Source organism: Phallusia mammillata, chromosome 7, assembly GCF_965637545.1.
Source record: "Phallusia mammillata chromosome 7, kaPhaMamm4.hap1.1, whole genome shotgun sequence".
Taxonomy (NCBI): Eukaryota; Metazoa; Chordata; class Ascidiacea; order Phlebobranchia; family Ascidiidae; genus Phallusia; species Phallusia mammillata.
In genome coordinates, this window is record NC_137258.1 from 8,029,029 (window position 1) to 8,051,093 (window position 22,065).

At 38.6% G+C, this 22,065-nt stretch overlaps 4 protein-coding genes across 5 annotated transcripts; 2 read left to right on the top strand and 2 right to left on the bottom strand.

The window, feature by feature from the left end:
• Positions 1-325: 325 nt before the first annotated feature.
• On the bottom strand, positions 326-1,503 carry LOC145238520 (uncharacterized). Its single transcript, XM_080101713.1, has 2 exons — positions 1,238-1,503; positions 326-910 (listed from the first exon to the last, which is right to left on the bottom strand). The coding sequence occupies exons 1-2, from the start codon at positions 1,413-1,415 to the stop codon at positions 621-623; spliced, it is 468 nt and encodes a 155-aa protein (XP_079957839.1). The 5' UTR covers positions 1,416-1,503; the 3' UTR covers positions 326-620.
• A 1,798-nt stretch (positions 1,504-3,301) lies between these two features.
• On the top strand, positions 3,302-4,574 carry LOC145239739 (uncharacterized). 2 transcript variants are annotated; one of them, XM_080103134.1, is made up of 3 exons: positions 3,302-3,427; positions 3,910-4,102; positions 4,172-4,574. In XM_080103134.1, the coding sequence occupies exons 2-3, from the start codon at positions 3,931-3,933 to the stop codon at positions 4,387-4,389; spliced, it is 390 nt and encodes a 129-aa protein (XP_079959260.1). In that variant the 5' UTR covers positions 3,302-3,427; positions 3,910-3,930; the 3' UTR covers positions 4,390-4,574. The 2 variants fall into 2 exon arrangements, with proteins under 2 accessions (XP_079959260.1, XP_079959261.1); XM_080103135.1 differs by having other exon boundaries at positions 3,302-3,423.
• A 45-nt stretch (positions 4,575-4,619) lies between these two features.
• LOC145239738 (uncharacterized) lies at positions 4,620-5,630 on the bottom strand. The gene is made up of 2 exons (XM_080103133.1): positions 5,365-5,630; positions 4,620-5,037 (listed from the first exon to the last, which is right to left on the bottom strand). Exons 1-2 carry the CDS (start codon positions 5,540-5,542, stop codon positions 4,748-4,750), a joined length of 468 nt encoding a protein of 155 aa, XP_079959259.1. The 5' UTR covers positions 5,543-5,630; the 3' UTR covers positions 4,620-4,747.
• A 2,076-nt stretch (positions 5,631-7,706) lies between these two features.
• LOC145238731 (uncharacterized) lies at positions 7,707-9,572 on the top strand. The gene is made up of 2 exons (XM_080101980.1): positions 7,707-8,094; positions 8,402-9,572. The coding sequence occupies exons 1-2, from the start codon at positions 7,848-7,850 to the stop codon at positions 8,614-8,616; spliced, it is 462 nt and encodes a 153-aa protein (XP_079958106.1). The 5' UTR covers positions 7,707-7,847; the 3' UTR covers positions 8,617-9,572.
• Positions 9,573-22,065: the final 12,493 nt, after the last annotated feature.

Genomic DNA, 22,065 nt, shown 5'->3' on the forward strand with positions numbered 1-22,065 from the left:
ATAATCAATCAAAAACCGTGATTTTTATGAGAGTTGTTTTGCAGCCACCTATGCAGATAGATCGCTGCCAACCCCTGATATTATGAACTGTCCCCCCAGCCGGCTTCCCAAAACCTACGAAGAGGAGCAAATCAAATTTTTGTTAAAGTTGTTACTTGATGTCAAGGATTTTCTGAATCACCAATTCGATGAAAAGAGCAAACAGAAACAACTTCATGTGGACATGATCGACAAAGTGATCCAACAAATAAAAACACCATAAAAGCCATTGACACACAAAAAAGGAAACCTTTTTGTATAGCTGTTTGCACTACTATTCCTGGTCAAATGTTTGTTTGTTCGGTTTTAACTGCATCATTGTTATTGTCCGCTTTAGTTGTCCCGGCTTTCGTGCACAACAGTATCACTCTGATGGATTGCATTAAATAATGATCAACTTGTCTTGTATTTAGCGAGAGTAACTGTGCTATACAGGATTGGACATGCACTCAGTTTAAAACAAGTTGCTATGTTAAAACGCTCAGGTACGACAATACATGCAAATGCAGAACAGGACTAAGGTTTGAAAAAACAATGCGATAGAATTCATATCATCTTGTTTTAATTTACAGCACATTTAGCTATTTAATTTTGGATTGAACATTTGGAACTGCAAAACCCTTCAGGGCCAGTTTAACATCGCTAAGAAGCTTTTCGTTGTCAAGACGTCCTTTATACCCGTTTTCAAAGTTTTCAGCAATAAATATTTCAACCTGGGTTATCTGATTAATTAGGAAGGTACATTGGTCGGATGTAAAATTGCAAGGTTTAGAGGATCTTTTTGATTTTTTCAAGGAAAGAACTTCTTTGCCTTCTTTGGGATTGCTTTTTGATGATTTTGCTTTGTTTTTTTCCTTGTTTTGTTTTCGACCTGTGTATATTGAAACACTTTTCAGATAGAACAAAACATGTAAATTACGAACAAGGTTGCAAAATGCGCAGGCCTAGGGCGCAAACATGAAAGTATATAAGCCCGAACCTGGTTAAAACCCGAACTCGTTTTTTTAAACCCGAATTAGGTTTCAAAGTAGATGGCATTGCCGAATCTATAGCCCGATTTTATTTAAACTTAGCCCGAACCCAGCTCAAATCTGATCCTATAAAAATCCATCCCGACTTACAACGCTGAAACTATATGATTAGTTTGTTTAAACCACAGCAAAATTCTGACAAATTACAACAGGAAATTTCGTCATACCCGATTTACTGCTTTCAAGATATGCTGCTGGTTTCGGTGGACGGTCAGGCGTTGGCAGAGGCTGCGTTTCCAAACGTTTGTTTAAAGCAGATAGTTTATGATATATTTCATCGAGAGTTTGGGTCGTTCCCTGTGCATCTAAATCCGGGTACCGCATTGCTGGAAGTTCGTAAGACATTTTTTCAGCCTTCACCAAGTGTCGATCTATAAATTTCAGCAACTTTTATTGCCACTTCTTACAGTTCCAATAAGAGCGTTGGTGGTTATGAACTATATAAAACAAACAAAGATACAACCCACTGAGATTTTAAATTTTTTACTTTGCAGCTTACCCTCAAAATGTAATTAAGGGTGCATTAATATCTGACTTTTTACACAATGCCAATTTCACTTCTACCTCTACTTTCTTGCTAGTAAATTACTGACTTGCCTGACGGGCTGCTGGGAATGCCAAACTATATACGCATTCAAGTATTACGACAGCTAAAATCAATGGCATTCTTACAGCTGTTCGCAACATCGAACAACACGTGAGCATTGCGTATCAACCACCCAGACCACCGAAACCATCTCCAACATCAAAAACGCCACCTCCAGTGAAATTAGGTGTGTAAGTAGGCTGTAGCGCTACATTGAAAACATTGTAGTAGCCTAAAACTTGTAGGCTATTTAAGCCAGTCAGCTTTTCGCTAAGCTTTATTCATGCAAACATTTGTACAGTTGTGGCAAAATGTCATACACTGTAAGGTTTATAGTTTATACAACATAGCCTACCTATCAAAATCTGGGAAACTTTTTTAATTTGTTTTGACTCGTATAGACGCAGTACGTTTGCTTGGTAATTATATGTAAATTCTGCAAGTACAGTTAAACCTAATTTTGTAACATGTTTTTGTAGATGTGGATTTTCATGAACTTCCCCCACCGAGGCCACCTAAAACCAATTCGGTCCATATCGAAACTCCAACAAAAACTTTTAGCCCATCACAATGCAGTTACTTCCTTAAAAACCTAAAAGACGTTAGAAGCTTTATTGATGAAAATTTCGAGGACGAATACGTGGACAAGGAGCCTGCAATGATTGCCATGAATACGTTGGTTCGGGCATTTGGCGAACAGAAAATGTAAATATGTACACAAAGTGCACTTGTTGATGTGCACATCAACATTTTAATGTAGTAGACTGTGGGTATTGACACGCTTCGAACCGAAGACATCTCCGCAATGAACGAGGGTGTGTCATGTGCATTGTTATTTTCCCGCTATCTTTGCAATATTCAAATGCTTATTTGCATTGTGCATTTTGAAATATCAAACGCAATCCTATAACTTTGTGACAAGTTTTCACATTACTAAGCTTCTACTGCTGTACAGTTTTTCGCTTTCAGTTTTAAATAAAATATTCTTACGTCAAGACTTTGTTAAATGAACAATAAATGCTTTTGCTTGCCTACTTGGTGGCCATCTTGAACAGAATTAAGGACTTACACGTACCGAACACAAGGCATTTACAAATTTTATTGATCTAAAAGAGTATGTACCAAGTAATACTGGTCGCAACGTTGCGTTTAATAAACTAGTGCAGTGTTTCTCAACCTGGGGGTCGCGACCCCCCAAGGGGTCGCCAAGCACTTTTGAGGGGGTCGCGGAGACGCAACCGAACACGGAATTATTTTATCTGTATCAAAAAAACTTTCCCTGTGACTTTTGTTTAGCATATAGTAACTCACACGACCGTTTGATTTAGAACGGGCGCAACAATATTTGCGATTGTATACTTCTATAATTGCGGGTTTTGGTTTTTCTTAACATAAAAAAAAACACGAAATAGTGAAATAGTTAGTGAAAAATAGGCGTTTTCCGGAATACAGCAAAACGCCGAACTATTGCAGCCACGTTAGATTGCAAATGTGTGATGAACACAATCAACACATGCTGGTAGTTAAACTTCCTGTGTGTGTGCGTGTGTAAAGGGGTCGCGTGGTGTTAGAAAATCTCTAAAGGGGGTCGCATAGTAAAAAAGGTTGAGAACCACTGAACTAGTGGTTTTCCTGTGTGAGAGCAGCCAAGTTTCCACAACCAGTTCTACCGTTAACATTTCAGTGGGTTGTTGTTTTGTAGGTTTCCTTTTGGCATCTGTTTAATGCTGAAAGAGGCGTCACGGAAATTGATGACTCAGAGGACATGTAGGTATAAAGCCTTATACAATCATACGTGAATAGTCACTACAGTTGCGGTTAATAAAAACGTTAAGTTTTTTTAATCAGGTTTGCACGTGCACTGTATTTTTTTATGAGATAATTGTGGTTAGGTTCATAGTTCAATTTTTTAGGTGATAGTTCATATTAGCAGAGTACAAAGGTGTTTGGGTAAGTGGCTCACATTTCACTGATGAAACATAATAGATACAATCTCTCATCGGTTTCTCAAGGAAGTTAGATCGAAAGTAGTAATGACAAACAGCAAGGCAAGTCATACTAGGCAGAGAGGATGAGAAATTTTAAATTAAGTTTTAGCTATTCATGCTAGGATTTTTTTGTACTACACAGTACGATGACAATAACTAAAGACAAGAACGAAATCTATTGAAACCTAGACAATGTGCTTGCTGTGGTAGACATCATTTTTTGCAACAAGTAGGCCTAATCGCTTAACGTGTGTTTCTTTTTCAGCATTCTATACGTAAATTAGAAATGTCTTATGACACATCTTACATAACGATGACGCCAAACCGCAACAGCGCGAAGGGAAGGATCGACCAAATATGGGACGAAGTTACCAAACTCCAACAGTTGACAAGGCAGAAATTTCCAGCAATAAAACCTCCACCAATGTCGGAAAGCGATCTTGGCAGACCACAACAAGGTATGTTTCAATTTTTTTGAAAACAATAATCAATCAAAAACCGTGATTTTTATGAGAGTTGTTTTGCAGCCACCTATGCAGATAGATCGCTGCCAACCCCTGATATTATGAACTGTCCCCCCAGCCGGCTTCCCAAAACCTACGAAGAGGAGCAAATCAAATTTTTGTTAAAGTTGTTACTTGATGTCAAGGATTTTCTGAATCACCAATTCGATGAAAAGAGCAAACAGAAACAACTTCATGTGGACATGATCGACAAAGTGATCCAACAAATAAAAACACCATAAAAGCCATTGACACACAAAAAAGGAAACCTTTTTGTATAGCTGTTTGCACTACTATTCCTGGTCAAATGTTTGTTTGTTCGGTTTTAACTGCATCATTGTTATTGTCCGCTTTAGTTGTCCCGGCTTTCGTGCACAACAGTATCACTCTGATGGATTGCATTAAATAATGATCAACTTGTCTTGTATTTAGCGAGAGTAACTGTGCTATACAGGATTGGACATGCACTCAGTTTAAAACAGGTTGCTATGTTAAAACGCTCAGGTACGACAATACATGCAAATGCAGAACAGGACTAAGGTTTGAAAAAACAATGCGATAGAATTCATATCATCTTGTTTTAATTTACAGCACATTTAGCTATTTAATTTTGGATTGAACATTTGGAACTGCAAAACCCTTCAGGGCCAGTTTAACATCGCTAAGAAGCTTTTCGTTGTCAAGACGTCCTTTATACCCGTTTTCAAAGTTTTCAGCAATAAATATTTCAACCTGGGTTATCTGATTAATTAGGAAGGTACATTGGTCGGATGTAAAATTGCAAGGTTTAGAGGATCTTTTTGATTTTTTCAAGGAAAGAACTTCTTTGCCTTCTTTGGGATTGCTTTTTGATGATTTTGCTTTGTTTTTTTCCTTGTTTTGTTTTCGACCTGTGTATATTGAAACACTTTTCAGATAGAACAAAACATGTAAATTACGAACAAGGCTGCAAAATGCGCAGGCCTAGGGCGCAAACATGAAAGTATATAAGCCCGAACCTGGTTAAAACCCGAACTCGTTTTTTTAAACCCGAATTAGGTTTCAAAGTAGATGGCATTGCCGAATCTATAGCCCGATTTTATTTAAACTTAGCCCGAACCCAGCTCAAATCTGATCCTATAAAAATCCATCCCGACTTACAACGCTGAAACTATATGATTAGTTTGTTTAAACCACAGCAAAATTCTGACAAATTACAACAGGAAATTTCGTCATACCCGATTTACTGCTTTCAAGATATGCTGCTGGTTTCGGTGGACGGTCAGGCGTTGGCAGAGGCTGCGTTTCCAAACGTTTGTTTAAAGCAGATAGTTTATGATATATTTCATCGAGAGTTTGGGTCGTTCCCTGTGCATCTAAATCCGGGTACCGCATTGCTGGAAGTTCGTAAGACATTTTTTCAGCCTTCACCAAGTGTCGATCTATAAATTTCAGCAACTTTTATTGCCACTTCTTACAGTTCCAATAAGAGCGTTGGTGGTTATGAACTATATAAAACAAACAAAGATACAACCCACTGAGATTTTAAATTTTTTACTTTGCAGCTTACCCTCAAAATGTAATTAAGGGTGCATTAATATCTGGCTTTTTACACAATGCCAATTTCACTTCTACCTCTACTTTCTTGCTAGTAAATTACTGACTTGCCTGACGGGCTGCTGGGAATGCCAAACTATATACGCATTCAAGTATTACGCATGTGCGGATATGCACAGCAACGCGTCACAGGTTTTGTTACCAAGGTCTCCACAGTCAAAGCAAACATACATTTCCACTTTTTGCGACACTGGTCACACTGGATTCCAAAATATTTAACATGACATATGTTTAACAAAACATGTCCTTCGATTATATTTGTAAAAAATAGTCTTTATAATGTTTTCGTATTAGCTTTGTTGTAAAACATGTTTTTTTGAACAACCAGTCCTCTGTCACCGCGATCATTCAATTCCATGTTCCAATTTGCTCTATACATGGCAGCAATGCGTAAATAATATAAAGAAGAGAACACATTTTGACTTGGGATGGTGTCGACAAGTTCTATTTCAGTCTGGGTCAACACATTGTGAACGTTAAACATTAATGCGAAGGACGGTTTTTCCCGAATGGTTTCAACAAGTTAAATACACGACTTTCCTAACGTTGGTGCTGTGATTGTTCGTATGCTTCAACATACAGAGAAATTTTCTTCAAGCGTTTAAACGTGTAAGTAAGTCTGCGACTGTTGTTTCACTGCATTTAAATCAAAATCAGTCATGTGCAGTCAACCCACGCAAGCTGAAAGCGACGCCAAGTTTGATAAGATTTTAATGCTTTTGGAAAACACAAACGAACGATTGTCACAGTTGGAAAGACAGCAAAAGCCACAAAAAACTGAAAGTGGCAACGAATACACCGTACTGGAGGTGGCTTCTGTAGCAAAAGGAACAACAGGTTGTGGAAATACCAACCTTGCAAGTCAGCACAAGTCTGGAAAGTTCTTTGATGATCAGCAACGAATATTTTTATCTTTGCAATTGGAGGAGGTACTGCAATTTTTGCGACCACTGCCATGTGAAGATGTTCAGACCAAAAAACTGCAAATCCAAAATCTTAAGTCTGTTATAGCAGCCATTAAGGTCGACAAACGACATTAAAACTGTAATAAGTGGCTTTTATTTATGTAAACGACTTAGGCATAAAAATGTAAGAGAGTATCAAACTCCTTGAAACGATTAGCTGTTAAATATGTTTTCAAAGCATTTATTGATACGTGGTGGTGTGCATATCCTCTTGGACAAGTTTGTAAGATCCACTAACACTTTGACACTTACGCGTTTTTTTTTCGATTTTGTTTGTCTATATACCAGAGCTCTTCAACCGGGGTTCCGCGGAACCCTAGGGTTCCGTACAACCCTTTCAGGGGTTCCGTGAACTTTAAGGGTTGCACGGGAAATAGCAATTCGAACACGAATGATTCATAGTATCATTGTTTCGAACAGCAATGCTCGCCTGTGCAATATTGGAAACCTTTGTTATACCATTGATCAATTGTGACGTAATATACACAACCTTGTTACACTCTAGCTAAGTTGCGAGATTAATGTAGAAACGACCGATCCAAATAACACGGCAATGCGTTTCAGTTAACCGTTTAATTCAAGTCAACCTTTGTGATGTGCTTTGGATGTGTATGCATCTTTTTTCTTTGATGTAGCCTACTTGTATTACATTCATTAAAATTATTTTATGGGGGTTCCGCAAAGTTTGACAAAATACCGTAAGGGTTCCGCGTCACTAAAAAGGTTGAAGAGCACTGGTCTATACTTACGTATATTCGGTACTCTTGCAGTCCGGTTTTTGCTACAAAAAGTCCTAAACATATGTCCATGATGCTATAAAATGCTTTTTAGAATTAAAAAAAAAATCTTTTCACAACAGCTTTTTGCGTTTGCAGAGTTATTTACGTTTGATATTTCAAAATAGATTTGTATGTGCTTTTTGTGATGCCATTTAGTCCATACATCCTACGTACATTGCGTTTTCAGAACAAATAGTAGTAAATGGATTAAGGCTCTGTGTACAAATGTGACGCTCGTTTTGGCACAGCGCCTCACCAGACCGTAGCGACTGCTGTAACATTCTTTCCTTGTACTGATAAGGTGCGTTAGGTCTGAGACAAGCAAACACCGTGACGGTCTACGTGAGGAAAGTTAGAGACATGGAGAATCTAGGTGCTACCAACCATTACGCCGAGATCACGGACGGTAACTACTGTATACCTCAACCAATGACAGGAAAGCAAGGTACATTGGACAGCAAGCTCGATGAAATGTTGATAAGAATTCGACGCATTGATAAGTCACTGCACGATGGCAATAGCGGACAACCAAACAAACCAATAGTTCCACCAAAACCACCATCAAAAAGCAGCAAGTTCGTCCCTGTGTTTAACAGGCTACAGTCAGGTATTTAACAGTTTTTACTTTTTGTCTTTAACACATACGGAAGTATTTTTGTGTTGTTTAGTGCAGGTGTACTTCTTTTGCTCAGTTTTTGCCGATTTACGCTAAAGTACAAACACATAATTGTAAAACATATAAAGTACAATTGTTTGATTTGTCAAAACCTTTATAGTTTTAGAGTGATAATATCGTACTTCGACATTGCTGTACTGTAGTATTTACACAACAATCAAACGTTTGGATAAGAAAACTGGAATAGTTGTCTTTGTGGCATTTGTTTATTTGGATAGACTGCATGTTTTGTTTTTAGAACCTCCACCTCCTCCACGCCCAGCGAAGTCTAATAAAGGAGCACCGATTCCGGATTCCGGAAAGACATTACCCAGACCCGAATGCGACTTTCTTGTGGCGCAACTGCAAAACGTCAGGTCGTATCTTGATGACATGATTGACGACGATTTTGACGGCAAACTTGAAAATTTGTCAACTTTGGACAACGTTATTGGCGCTCTTTTGTGCCGCTAACGCCAAAAAGTTCATCCCAAGTCCAGAATATTTTGGAATGTGGCCATTTAATCATATCGTGTTTTAACTTCTGCCAGCAAATGCTTTGTCAAGCTTAAAAAAGATTCAGTAGAGTTTGTAAACACGTTTTTGGAGAAATGCAAAAAAAACGCTTTGACCACAGCTTTCAGCATGGCTGCATGTTCACCATACCTTCAAGATGGCTGATCGCACAACTTAGCGTGACTAAGCAACGTAATTGTTAAATCTAGTCACATTCTAGGATAGGATTGACAATGCTAAAGTCATAAAAGTAGGTCCCATATGATACAAAAAATTTATCACCTCATGTGTTCAGTTATAAAACATCTGCTTTAAATATAAAAACGGTGTACTTATTGTTGTTTTGTTAGCTTTATTGTAAAGCATGCTGTATAACCAGTCAGTCGTGTCATGTTGTTTCGTACTGTGTGGAGTGACTGCGACGATCTTGTCCAAACCAATGGCTTTGCCATGTATGTGCATAGAACACTTGATTGCTGCCAGTGTACATGAGTTTCATTTGCTTTGTGACCTCTTAGCAAATAATGGTATTTCACGCACTCTAGTCAATTTACCGATGTTAAATTGAACTCGGTTGCGTTGTAGGTTGACGAAACTGTATTGCAGTTAGTTGGGAAACTACATCATGGACCAGTTGCGTGCATATTTGTGTACACGATTGCACAAACCCGAAAGCACTTGTAAACTGTTTCTGTGTAATATTTGAGTTTGTGGGGTTTATTGCTGCGTTGTAACATGCTGGTCAAACAGCAAAACAATATTTTCCTAAAGCAGGTATGCTTATAGGCATTGATTTGTTACATGAGCAATATGTTTTGCTGTATATTCAGTTGTTTTGCAGAAGTTTTTTGCTTGTTTTCGTTTTTTTATGTATACGCAATTTACAATACATCGATTTGTGTGTCGGCCCTGTATATCGATTTTTTCACCGTTTGCGTACGTGCACTTACTGCAACCACGTCGAAGGTCGAACATCCATGTAAACAAAGGTCAGAAACTCTTTTGCCTAAAAGGTGAACCCTTGTCACTGTAGTTCAAGTTTAACAACGTGATGAAAACTGTTGCCATTTGCCAGTTTTCAAAAATAACAAGTAAAAGCCAAATGTTTACTCAGTACAAAACAATGGGTTACTAGATTCATTAGTCCCAGCATAATACCGTAGAACCCTACTTCTTCAAAACTCATTAATCAGTCGCGCGCCACAAAGGACATTATTCTGATCCACCGAGCATGTCGTTTTTTATGGGATGAAAGATTTTGTATGCGTGGCGTAGAAAGGACTTTGAACTATAGGACAAGAATGAATCTTTTCTATATCTAACTTATGTATCTTGACGACCCAAACCAAAACATTTGTTGGCTGATAATGTTGCTATGGTTGGTTGTGGATTGCTGAAACCAATGTGTTGCAAGTTATCAATGAATGTAGGATTGAAAGTGACCTCTAAAAAGTATACGCGTGTAACCTAGGATTTTAATTTTTAATTTTTTTATTTAACGGGGTTCGAACCCCCCAGTCAGAAAATATCTCGGAGTTATCCCCGGGCCAAACTAGGGATTTGGGACACTGTTCGAATTAGCAGTGGTTTATCTTAGATTAACTCAGATAAGTGTTCTTACACATTTTTCTTATTTGAGGTTGTGGAGACGATGTTTTAACAAGTAAACAATATTTTAATTCATGTTATTGCAAACTATGTTAATCTTGTGGAAAACTGTTTCTATGATTATCTGCGATAACCCATGGGTAAATCGTGGAAGTACCGATGGTATTTTCGGAATCCTGTGTTATTGCCAAATCAATGACTTTACATCAAATTTACTGTTTAAATAAGTTTAAATTTGTATCTAGCCTACACAACTAATGCCCTATAGGCCGACATAAAACGCGTGGGCAAAAAATTATCAATAGAGCTTTTTTTTACACTCGCTGTACACATTTTTTTCGTTGTTGAAACATACAATACACAAACTATGCGAAATATTTTAAAATTATTGGCTGGTTTCGTCACTGTGAGTCCAGTTATTCCCGCGTTTTATCTTTTTGAAAGAGTTTGGCAAGCGACCAGACTTGATTTCGCTAAAACGTTCTAGGTTTTGGCGAGTTTGTGGAATACATTGCTTCATGAAACAAGCCATAAGGCAGCAGGTTTGTGGAATGTATAATGACATATGTAAAAGTCTTTTAGATGTAGGCCACGTTAACTGCTAGCAACACTATGTTTACATTTTCCAACTTACTCTGTATATGTTAAATCTTATTTGCCAGTAATTGCCGATTTCTATTGATTCCCGCATTTCCTCAGTACAACTTGTGTTGTAATCTATTGCGTTGTGTGACGTAATAATCGACTACCAGTTTTGTGTGATAACGCAGCGTGATTTAGTCCTTTTCGTTGCTGACTTCCGTGGAGCACGGTGCTGCGTCGGTTTTATTAGAAAAGCCGTTTATTGTCGTGTTGACGATTATTGGTGAGTCACTTTGTATATATATGTGTTTAATGACTCCAAAACGTGAATTACTACAATAAATGCGAACTTAACTGCAATGACTTAAAATGTCATTTTGCTTTGTAATATTTGTACTGTACGTGTAGTTGGGTTCATTTATCCAACCATATTTTTTTTCTTAGGAGTATTGCAATTCACATCTTACAAGGATGCAACAATTGACAAAATCGAAAATGAAGTTACCGTTTCTCTGGCTGGGGATTGGAATGGGAGGCGCGAGGAGAGAAGAAAAAAATTGAAAATTTAACAAATGAGAGTGACAGCAACACCAGTACGGACACCACACCATGTGAAGACTGCGATGACATGGAATGAAATCCAGGTTTGGGGCAAAAGTTGCATCTGGCAAAATGGCAAAATACTGCCTAAACGACTTTTGCCCCAACCTGCTGTTTAAACTGTTCGTTTGTTTATTATATCCGTGTGCGCGTAAGTACAATGAGAATAAATAATTGTAGCGGGTATTTTGCATTTGGTGTAAAGCAGGGATACGTTTGGCCAGGCTACTTCCACGTTAGGCCCATACATAAGGCCCTACCAAGGGAAATCAGCGATAATCTAACATGGGCCCGATGTTACCTTTCCTGTCTCCCGCCAGTGATAAATCTATGGGGTATCTCCAATCATCAAATTATGGGCCATACTAAACTCGAAGATATTTCGACTAAGGCCCGCACAAAAATTTCCGACTGGGCCAGTACGCTCCCGAGGACGAATTACAAACAAGCTTGTTTCAAATGCTTCGCCATTCGGGCAAATTCCTGTCTACATCTGTTTGTTTTTTGCCTAGCTGTATTAGCAAGGAAGAAAAATATATACAATAAGAAAGGTAAACGAGCGATAAAAGAAATAGCACTTGTTGGAAGGTAGCGAACGAATAATTATAGACCTGCCCATTTTGTTTACACATTGCAAGTTTCTTGCTGTTTAAAGTCGCAATATATTCTGAGTTCTTGACTGATTTCACTGTGTAATAAAATAACAAGAGTCTAGGAAGTATTTTTTGCGTACTTACAACGGTAAATGACAAAGCGTACACGCGATAGTAAACAGTCCGATAATTTAGATTCGTTAAACACACCAAATCAAGCGTATACAAGATAAATAGCAAGGGGAATTAAAGATTTCGGCGAAATTCATGCAAAGACCTCTTCCCATTAGCTCTGCACCCAATTACACTTAAAAATTCGGTTTCATTTCGGTTTCACTTTCACAGAAAACACATTGATGTGTATCTGTAACACCAAATGAATACAGAACATCATTGATCACAGCGGCACGTAAATTCAGTTTTATCTGGAAAGAGCGCAATTTTATTTCCATTGTCGAACTGATTTGGAGCAGTTTTTCCCAATATTTAAAACAAGACCCAAATCCCGTTTCCAGCTTTGTTTTTGTTTTTCAGGAAGAACCGTCATGTAGTTTTTAAATTGTTTGTATAAACCGCTTTAGGAGAGACAAATGTTTAAAAGAACTCGTTTTCACAAATTTAACTTGTTTTTTCGTCAGAGTTATCATTTGTTCGATCCCAATTAGGTGGCAGAGCCGTTATCGTTTTAAAGTTTTTGAATTAGTGATTGTTCGGAGTAAAATTGAATTTTCGCAAATCCATCTTAGATATTCTCCTGCATTATATAATACATTTAAAATGAGCCATTTTACATGAAAGGTTTGAAATTTGAGGGCAACAGTTTTACTGGCCCACAGCGATCTAGTGTAGGGTTCAGTCGATTGCATTATTTACATAAGCTTTCTGCAATTAGTAATGATTTTACTAACTGAGCATCGTTTTACTGCTGTTGGCAGATTGCCTCAAAACCAACATCCTAACTGCGTCTACATCTGTTTTTTCACGGGGTTCGAACCCAGGACACTCCCGGGGACAAATCCCGATCAGGTTTTTTATATCTGTATATGGGTCAGGCGAGCCGGCACATTCGGCCAATTTCCTGCCCACATCTAGGGTAACGTTACTATTGCATGAGTAGTCTACGACCACAACTTACCGGAATATTTAAACCAGATATATTTCCACTTGGTGGCAGTCTAGAGCTTAAGTCATGGACACTTCTGGAGGGAACACTTGGTGCAACAGTCTACGCACCAAATGGTAGTAAACGATGTAATTGGACCTTACAAGATCTCCTTCAGAAATCTGTTTACCAGTTTATAGTAAACCGCTTTGTATCCAATCTTAACAAACATTCAATCTCCAATGGATCGATAACCCACTAATCTTTAAATTTTAAGGGCTTCTTGTATACGTATATGGAAATGAGTGATCCTCAGTTTTTGTGCAAATTTACTAAGCGATATAGCAAAATGATTAAGATAACCAAACAGCCAACAGACCTCCTGGGTTTTAATGATTCTTGCGACAACAAAGTTTTAGGCCGAAAACGGGCTTAAAAGACCATGACATTTATGGTGCCAGTTTCGTTACCCCTGTTATGCTCAGTGTTGAGTAGAACATTTAACCTGTGCACTTTTAACAAAATGACGTATAGATACTGTGTAGTTATAGCTGTAGGAAAAACCACCTGGGATAAATACATTTGTACTTCACTTTCTTGGAAAACATGTCTCAAATTCCTATTCACAATCGGTTGTCAGACGCACCCATAAATTGGCATATATATTTACTGTATGATAGCAATATGCTTTTTCTTATCGGGTTCGAACACAAGACGCTTCTCCGAAAGAATCCCTATCATTTTTTATATCCCTGTATACGAATCAAGCGCCTCAGAACTTTCACCTTAAATTCGGTGCCCATATCAAACGACAACGAGTCTTGAAAGCAGAAATCACGACATAAGCTGTCCAATATATATGTATAGCATTACAAAAAAAGCATTTATGCAATTGTACCAATTCAGTTTGCTAGGAGAGGTTCAAGGTACGTTTTATGGCACTTTTAATGTATATATTTGGGACGGTGGACGCTTAAATAACCTGAGTTAATAACATCGCAGGAGCAACGCCGTTCGAAGGGTATTTTAGCAGTTGCGAGGCGTGGCGAAATCAAACACGTTTAGCACGGGATCGTGGTTGCTGATCTCAAATGACGTCACTTCGTCAACAGGCGGGAAATTTTGTGTTGCCTCTCGTAAACATCGATTGGAACAAAGCAGACAACATACGGCGAGCGCCACACAAGCCCTTGTCGGTGAAACCTCGATAGCAGACGACAACAAGTAAAATGACCTGGTCTCAAATCCCTGTTAAGATTTGAAGTGTCAAACACCCATGTTCGTTTTGCGTTCCCGATTCCTGAACTCAACAATTCAAGCCTTTGCATTGATTTTAATATGGGAGAAAATTATGAGCTCTTACCATGCCTTTCGGATATTTTGCATTCGCCATCAAATTAATACATCATACTTTTAAACTATATAGTTTTTGAGCGTTATTTTATATGTTACCATATCTACTCTCTGCGCATTTGTTTTAATTGGTCCAGTAATTTGGAAATCGGCAAGCAATAAGACGTTAGTGCTTGAAAGTAAATAGTTAGGTTTCGACTGAGGTTTCGAGTTTTAATAAACTCCTTTCAATACATATATATCGGGCTCAGTCATTGTAAACCGGCCAAGCATCTGTTCCTTCGCCAAACCTTGGCTCCGCAAACAAATCATGGCATTGTTTATTTTTGTGGCGCTCGCGCAGTACATTTATAACACCGAGCTTGTGCTACGTCCACCATTCGCTTGCAACGTGGCTGTGAAACGAGCAACGTGCGTCTTCATCTAATGCAAAATGCAATAGAGAAACAAGGCATTCAGAGTTAGCATAAATTACGTTTGGGTAGCTAAAATCGGAAAGTTGCGGACGAACATATATTCAGCAAACTATGACAATTCAACGACAACGACGTGGCATGGAAGGAACTGGCCTAGACCAGAAACGTTTAAGGTATTGTAGGTTTGCATTTGTCATACAATTACTAGAGGTTGATCACCATATATTTTTGCGTGACATTGCAAGATATAAAATGTGTACACACGTAACTTGTAACAACTTGTGTATAGTTTGTTTCCCTGCATTTCAATCATTTAAACTACAGAGCTTTTGCAGTTTTATAACTTTTTATTGAAATATCTGTTACAAGTTGTTAATGTCGGAAATTTTATGATAAGTTACCATAACGGTATAGATTTAGTGAAACCAGTTAACGTGTTGCTTCAAAAATCGAAATCTTACAAAGATTTCACAAAAACTAAAACCCGCAAGTGGTATAACTGTCTGCAATTAAAAACTAAAAGCGAACCCATGTCAAGTTACTCACTGGAATGTGTATGCAAAGGTATGTGGACTCTTTACAAAGCTAGTCCACACAAAAGCAACTAAAACCCAGCTGCAACCGGACGGGCTGTACCATTGCGCCACTATCCTCACAATAAACAAAACCAGCGTACCAAGAGTTTACTCCGAGGTAGTAAAATTGTTTTAACTCTTATTTCAGGCTTCGCGATTGGCTGGAAATGCGAATCGGCGACCGCAAATATCCAGGGTTACGTTGGGAAAATCAACGAGAAGGAATTTTTCGGATCCCGTGGAAACACGGTGCGAGACATGGATGGAAGGAAGAAGAAGACGCGAGATTGTTCCGCGAGTGGTCGGAGCACACAGGTACAACATAAATTTTTTTGGCCTCATATATTTAGTCCCGCAAGAAGAGAATAGATTACTATTAACGATTATCAACAACTAATGTTTAACAAATGGTTTTCTGGTATTCAGTTAAAGCGGTGCATTTTCGTTGAAGTTAAGTTTCTAAAAAAATCAATGGGCAAATATGTCAACTCACACTAAACATGTCTAAGGCGTAATAAAGTTGGCATGGTACGTTGTGCCTTGAATAGTATAATTACATATTTATGCAAAACTGCTAAATTGGGGACGTTTGAACATTTTAATTATGCCCTATAAACATGTCATGCAAAAAGAGGACGCATTGTCTATGACATTCGAAGGAAAGAAATTTTGTCATGGGACTGTTTAAGTACTTTATACAAAATTTTTAGGTAATTTTCACAATTATTAGCCTGGAAAAGTGGAGCAAATTATAAATTTTCTGCCTTCTTGCAATTAATGCCCAAAGCAAGGCACTAAGGGCAAATAGTAATTAAGTGTGTCGTTATTTCCATATAACAGGGTTTGGCTTGTACAAAAAAAAAACGCATAGCGAAATACACCCACCAACCTAATGATACAACCTATAAAAGGTATTTCAAATGCAGTTTATTGCCCGTTTTTATGACCAAAAGTCAATGTACAATGTCACGTCTTGGCGTGCCTTGCAATTTAGTTGTTTTTTTTGCATTTAGGTGCTTCACCGAAGGATGTAAAACAACACAAGGCAAATTTCCGCTGCGCCTTGAACTCGCTGCGAGATATCGAAAAGCTGCAAGTTTCCAACAAATGCAAGGGTGACGATGCCTACCGACTCTACAAACTTTTGCCGAAACGATCGACCAAGAGCGGTAATAGTAAGAACCATACGCATTTTCACCGTTGCTTCCGTTCTTTATCCTTTATAGGCTATAACGAGGCTTTATTTGTTTAAGAGTGGATAAGAAAGCGAACGCCCTCAACAAAAGCCCCGCCTCTGCGACCGCGGCGCTCACAATTTGCAACGTCGCAGATCACTTCGTTTGCTCACGAGCGAAAAACTCCCCTCTCTGCTCCGCCTGGATCAACACCAGGGACTTTTGGAAGTGCGGTTTACGCTGGGTCGAATTCGTACGACAGACTCAACTTTTCGCAGTACTTGGCCCCTCGTGAAACAAGTGACTTTGTTTACAATGAGATTCCCACGCCGCCCATAGCTTTCCCAACCTCGCAGATGGAAGTAGCGACGTTGCACCCAGCTATGCCGATCTCACCTTACAATGGGTGCTTTCCCAACCCTTCGTCGGCTGCTTTAGAGCATTTCGGCGAATACCGTAATGACTCACCGCAACAAGGGCAAAGTTTTATTTACCCATCGCCGTCAGGCACGATTGCCGACGCGTTAGGCGAGGCCACCGCTGCGGTGCAAAATTATCCCAACTACGGTCGTAACGACCTTGAACGCACCGTGAGCATTTCATCGAACCGTGGTACTCTCCTGTTTGACGACATGCTTCACCTGCAACCAAGTTTGATCGATACTCCTCCCCGGGAAGACGACACATTACCAGCTGGTGGCGGCTTTGACCTGACTCAAAAGCAACCTGGAAAAGAATTAATAACATGGCCACAGGACCAAGTGCCATCGCCATCATTTCATTCAATGAAAGACGTTTCAGAATATTTGAAAGGTTTGTCTAAAATGTTCAAACATTTTAGCGTGTATGGGGTGTATGGGTAAAGCCGACCAAACAAAGAATGTTTTAGCAACTACTACTAATCCCCCTAAACGTATATCTCTGCAATGTAAAGTAGTAACAGCAAGTTGCAAAAAAAAACTGCTGGGCGGTAAAAACGCTCCCCATTTAGTTTACGTAATAAAAGTTTTACAAACACCCATTTCCCTTTATTAAAAGTAAAACTTCAATTGTTTCCAGGTGACACTTTCGAAGACAATTCACAAGTATGGGACCTAACCACAAAGTTCCACAAAAATGTAAGTCCCTGAAGTTCACGAGTTCGAACTAGAAGTAGCTTTAAAACGGCGACATTTTGTTTGCACAGACATTTACAACACCGTTACAAGACCAGCAAGGCAGGTGCACGGATGCCGATTGGACAATGAAGGAGAGTTTGCAAGCAAATGACACACTTCTAGATTTTTGCGTCGAAGATTTGTCGATCGGAAAATTTGAACATCAACGAGGTAAGCTGTTCTAAACAACAAACAACATCGTAGGAAACAAAGCAATATATATTTCGGGCAGCAAGTACATGTTGAGAATTTATAATTATCTCTAGGGAATACAAGTATCTTAAACGCGCTGTTTATTTACTTTTGCAGCCGAAACGATTTGCTCCGACGTCGAGAGTGTTTTCAGCGATGAAACTCACGTTCCAGGCTTATTGCGGAGTTTAGCAAGCGAAAAGTCGCCACACTTCACAGAGTGGAATTCGTCACCCAAGCGACTACCATCAGCGTTCACCTTATTGTCTCCGAGCAACAATACTGAAGACAACTCGCGTTCTACGCCACCGTGGAAGTATTCGCCAGAGAGTGTGGAGTTAATCAATGAGACATTTTCTTCGGTCACGCCGGCCGTAGTGTACGGAAATTGCTAGTTGGCTAATTGTATTCGACCACAACGTCTTGGAAGTCCCGTTATCAGCGGATTTTCGTTTCACTGATTAGGAACCAAAGTTGTACGCCGGTAGGGCTTTCTGGGTGTAAAAAGGCTTCATTTGGGCCAAACGGGATTAATGTGGGAATGAATTCAATTTCTCGGCCTTATGCCGCAATTTTACAGACTTTTGGCCTATAAGTTGATCGAATTTCGGCCTGGTTTGAACTTGTGCTTTTGGGTTGGATTCGGGCCACTTGTAACTCTGTTTGGAACAGTTACCTCCTGTTGATGTTCATTTGACGAATGGTGTTTTTGCTTACTGTGACTGCACAAGCAACCGTTCAGAAGCACATCCAGAAAACGGCTGTTAAACCTTTGCACAAACAACGACGTTTTCCTCAATCAAAATCTTTTCTGTTACAGTGCTGTATTTTTTATGCTTTGATCGATAATCTGACTGCTATGAACCCGTAACTCGTTATTTCAGTGTTTGCTTTCTTCAGTCGACGCGTGTTCCTGCTAAACATCAGTTTTAACGCCGAGGGTCTTTAATTTTGTCAATGCTCTTTTTACATTTTTGTCGCTTTTGTGTCAATGACCTAAGGTACTGTTCCACATTTATTGTTGTAAAACAGACCAACTGTGCTGTAATTTATGATGGATCGACTGTTTGAACAGACGATTGGCCATGTGTGAAAAACAGGCTGTTTCCCGTTCTGGCTAATGGTCCATAATGCCTCTTTTTGTCATATAGTTTTTGTCGTGTTGTCGATATTTTCTGTAGGTGTCGTACCGCCCTCTTTTGTTTATTGTGACTGTGCAATCTGGCAGATTATATATTACGTTTTGTGTGACAGTTCTAATTTTAAATATAGTACAGTTCATTGAGAACGTGTTTATTGCAATTCGTTTCGGTGTCAACTTTTTAGGCCGATTAATAATGTGTGCAGTTTGTCATTGCATATAGGACAACAAATCAAATGCTGGAGCTAGGAACTTTTGGTAAAACAAGGTAAATACAAAGTAAGGAAGTTTTTCGTTAAGGGCAGCGGATTTTGTATTTCAGTTTGTTTTTATCAGCACTTGAATACAATTAAAAAAAAATTGGAAGCATGACCTCAACCAATAATTTCAATTTTAAACACTAAAAAGAGGTTGGGTGTACAAAGTTTTACTTCGATGCATAAAGATTAAGTGGGTTAAACTAACGTTACATCGGTATATTAACGTGGGGTTTGCCCATCATATATCATCAAATTTGAACAAGATAACGTATGCTGGGCTCCTGTTTGTTTTTGACCTCGGTCTCTTTTTGTATCTTCAAACTATTTGTAACAGTGTAAAGCGTCGTAGGACCGCTTGAAAAGCAAATTTGCTGTTTCTATATAAGTTTCAAATCAGGCCAAAAGCTGACTATTGGCGCCTACTGCAAAGATCATCTTCTTTTCTCGGTAACTCATTAATGAACCTTAACCCCGCAACACACACCCGTCTTTAAAATGTGTTTGAATCTGCGTCACAAAAACGCGCTCAGTTCCTCGAATTCGCACAAAACACATTAGAATGTGGTTAGCATATTGAACTTGTGGTGGTATTAACAAACATTAAGATTGAATGTCTGACTTTCGTGGTGAGTTGGGCGCAACTTAAACAAACCAATGTGTTAAAAATATTTAAAATCTCTATATATTCGCTTTAATTTTTAAACGAATAAAGTAGGTTTGCATTTCAAGTCCAGAAAAACATTATCGATGAAACAAACGTACCTAAGTCATAAATATATGTTCGAAAGAGAGAAACGTCGTATTTTCCGTAAATTGCGTTTTTCTAAATTAAAACACTCAGGAAATGGAGTGAAAAAATTCGATATGTTTGCTGACTCCCTTTGATTTATTTTGCCAAGACCTCGCTGACAGAAAAGCCGTTTCTGCGTTTACATTTAGATCAAACGGAAATATACAGAAATAGATTGTAAATCCCCGCAGCGTTCTCCTTCCGTTTTGTAGCTCTTTGACAGGAAAGGAAACATGGAAACAGAACAGATTGTGCGAGCAATAAATCGATGGGCATGATTTTGTTGATACGATGGCCAAATTAGTCGTTGTTGGTTTGGCGTGGTATTATTTGTGTTCCGGTGATTTACTATTTTAGAATTAATTCATCGGAAGCAATCGCCGAAGATATCCTAAAGGAAACGGATACCGCCGGCTGCATTGATGCCTCAAACAATGTGCCACACAAACAAGGTCAACGAACTATGTGGCGCTATTCATGAACACTTTTACAACACTTTAAAACTGCAATTATCGTGCTATTGCGGCTTTTTTTCCATTATCTTTCCATGTTAACCTTTCCATCAAACATTGCGTCTTGCCTTTTCAAGCGCGCCAAAACGATTTCCAGAAAGAAGGGCTTCAAAGTTAACAGTCACCAAATAGTTATTCAGTCGAATTCCGCCCGGACACGCTCGCAATCACGGTAACGGTCGATTCCAGGGAAAAAGTTAATAATTTACTTGTTTGCATACCGACCACGGTTACTGTAGTAACGTTAACAATGCATTCGTGCACGTGGTAATTGCAAAGCCACACTGCAAGGGTTGCTAAAACACAATTTACGATCATATAAGTTCATCTTGTAGTTGAACAGTGCTGTTGATATTGGTAGGTAAATAGTATAGGTGCCTACGCATTTGCTGTTTTGAATTTTTACATTTAGTTCTTCGTCCTTGCACCACAACATGACTGCAATGCAGTTTTGAACGAAACCCTAACCACATCCAAACAAAACGAAAATGAATGTGTTGAGAAAAAATATATCAAACAACAATGAAAATTGTTTGTTGTGTTTTATTTTCATATTTTTGATATCTCGTGACATTATTTTTTAAAGATTTGTGTTAGAAAGTTTAGCATCAATGGAAAGTTTGATAAGATAGAAACTTTCTGAAACAAAATTCGAAACATAGACAAGACGATATTTTTGCGGTATTACCTTCTCCCTGCACCAAATGCAATGCTTATACTAGTGCTTTGATATATTCCTTCTTCGTGACGATTTTCCCAAGTTTCGTCACGTTAATTTTTCAACAAATGTAAAAAACTGAAATCTCTATTAATTGCTTTGGTGGAACAAATACGTTTTTTGATGCGTTATTTTCATGCATTTGCAATTACCTTTTTTTCTGCTGTAGCCTTTTGTAAATGAAAAAGGATTTCATTGCCAACTTGCATTTCCCCATTGTTTATACAAATCACACAGCCGAATACACATTCTAGTATTACAATCATATACAGTATAGTACACAAAGCAAGTTTAGTATTAAACCACTTTTCTTTGAAAGTCGTGTCACTGCCTTCCACTATCCGTTTTTACTGCCACCAAATTGCTTTTATCAGGTCTTTGCATTCCAATCCTTTTTTATTCTAAGACTATTTTTACTTGACAACGAACAATATTCTTTTTCAAAGAACACGTGCAGGTCAAACCCGCCAAATGTATGCATAGTCTACGCTGCACCCCCAAAAAGATTAAAATATTCGAACAAATAATATTCAAAATATCTAATACGGATTTGCAGACTTTGTCATTTTCACATTGCATCATATTTATTTTGGTATACACCTGTAGTGTAATGGGTATACCCCATAAGACCGG

What these genes read in the sequence shown, in the direction of transcription:
- LOC145238520 (XM_080101713.1), bottom strand. Translation starts at nt 1,415, where the DNA reads ATGTCTTACGAACTTCCAGCAATGCGGTACCCGGATTTAGATGCACAG. An exon ending in TCTTGAAAGCAGTAAATCGG is followed by an intron (nt 911 to 1,237) that starts GTATGACGAAAT and finishes CAATATACACAG; the next exon opens with GTCGAAAACAAAACAAGGAA.
- LOC145239739 (XM_080103134.1), top strand. Translation starts at nt 3,931, where the DNA reads ATGTCTTATGACACATCTTACATAACGATGACGCCAAACCGCAACAGC. An exon ending in TCTTGGCAGACCACAACAAG is followed by an intron (nt 4,103 to 4,171) that starts GTATGTTTCAAT and finishes GTTGTTTTGCAG; the next exon opens with CCACCTATGCAGATAGATCG.
- LOC145239738 (XM_080103133.1), bottom strand. Translation starts at nt 5,542, where the DNA reads ATGTCTTACGAACTTCCAGCAATGCGGTACCCGGATTTAGATGCACAG. An exon ending in TCTTGAAAGCAGTAAATCGG is followed by an intron (nt 5,038 to 5,364) that starts GTATGACGAAAT and finishes CAATATACACAG; the next exon opens with GTCGAAAACAAAACAAGGAA.
- LOC145238731 (XM_080101980.1), top strand. Translation starts at nt 7,848, where the DNA reads ATGGAGAATCTAGGTGCTACCAACCATTACGCCGAGATCACGGACGGT. An exon ending in GTTTAACAGGCTACAGTCAG is followed by an intron (nt 8,095 to 8,401) that starts GTATTTAACAGT and finishes TTTTGTTTTTAG; the next exon opens with AACCTCCACCTCCTCCACGC.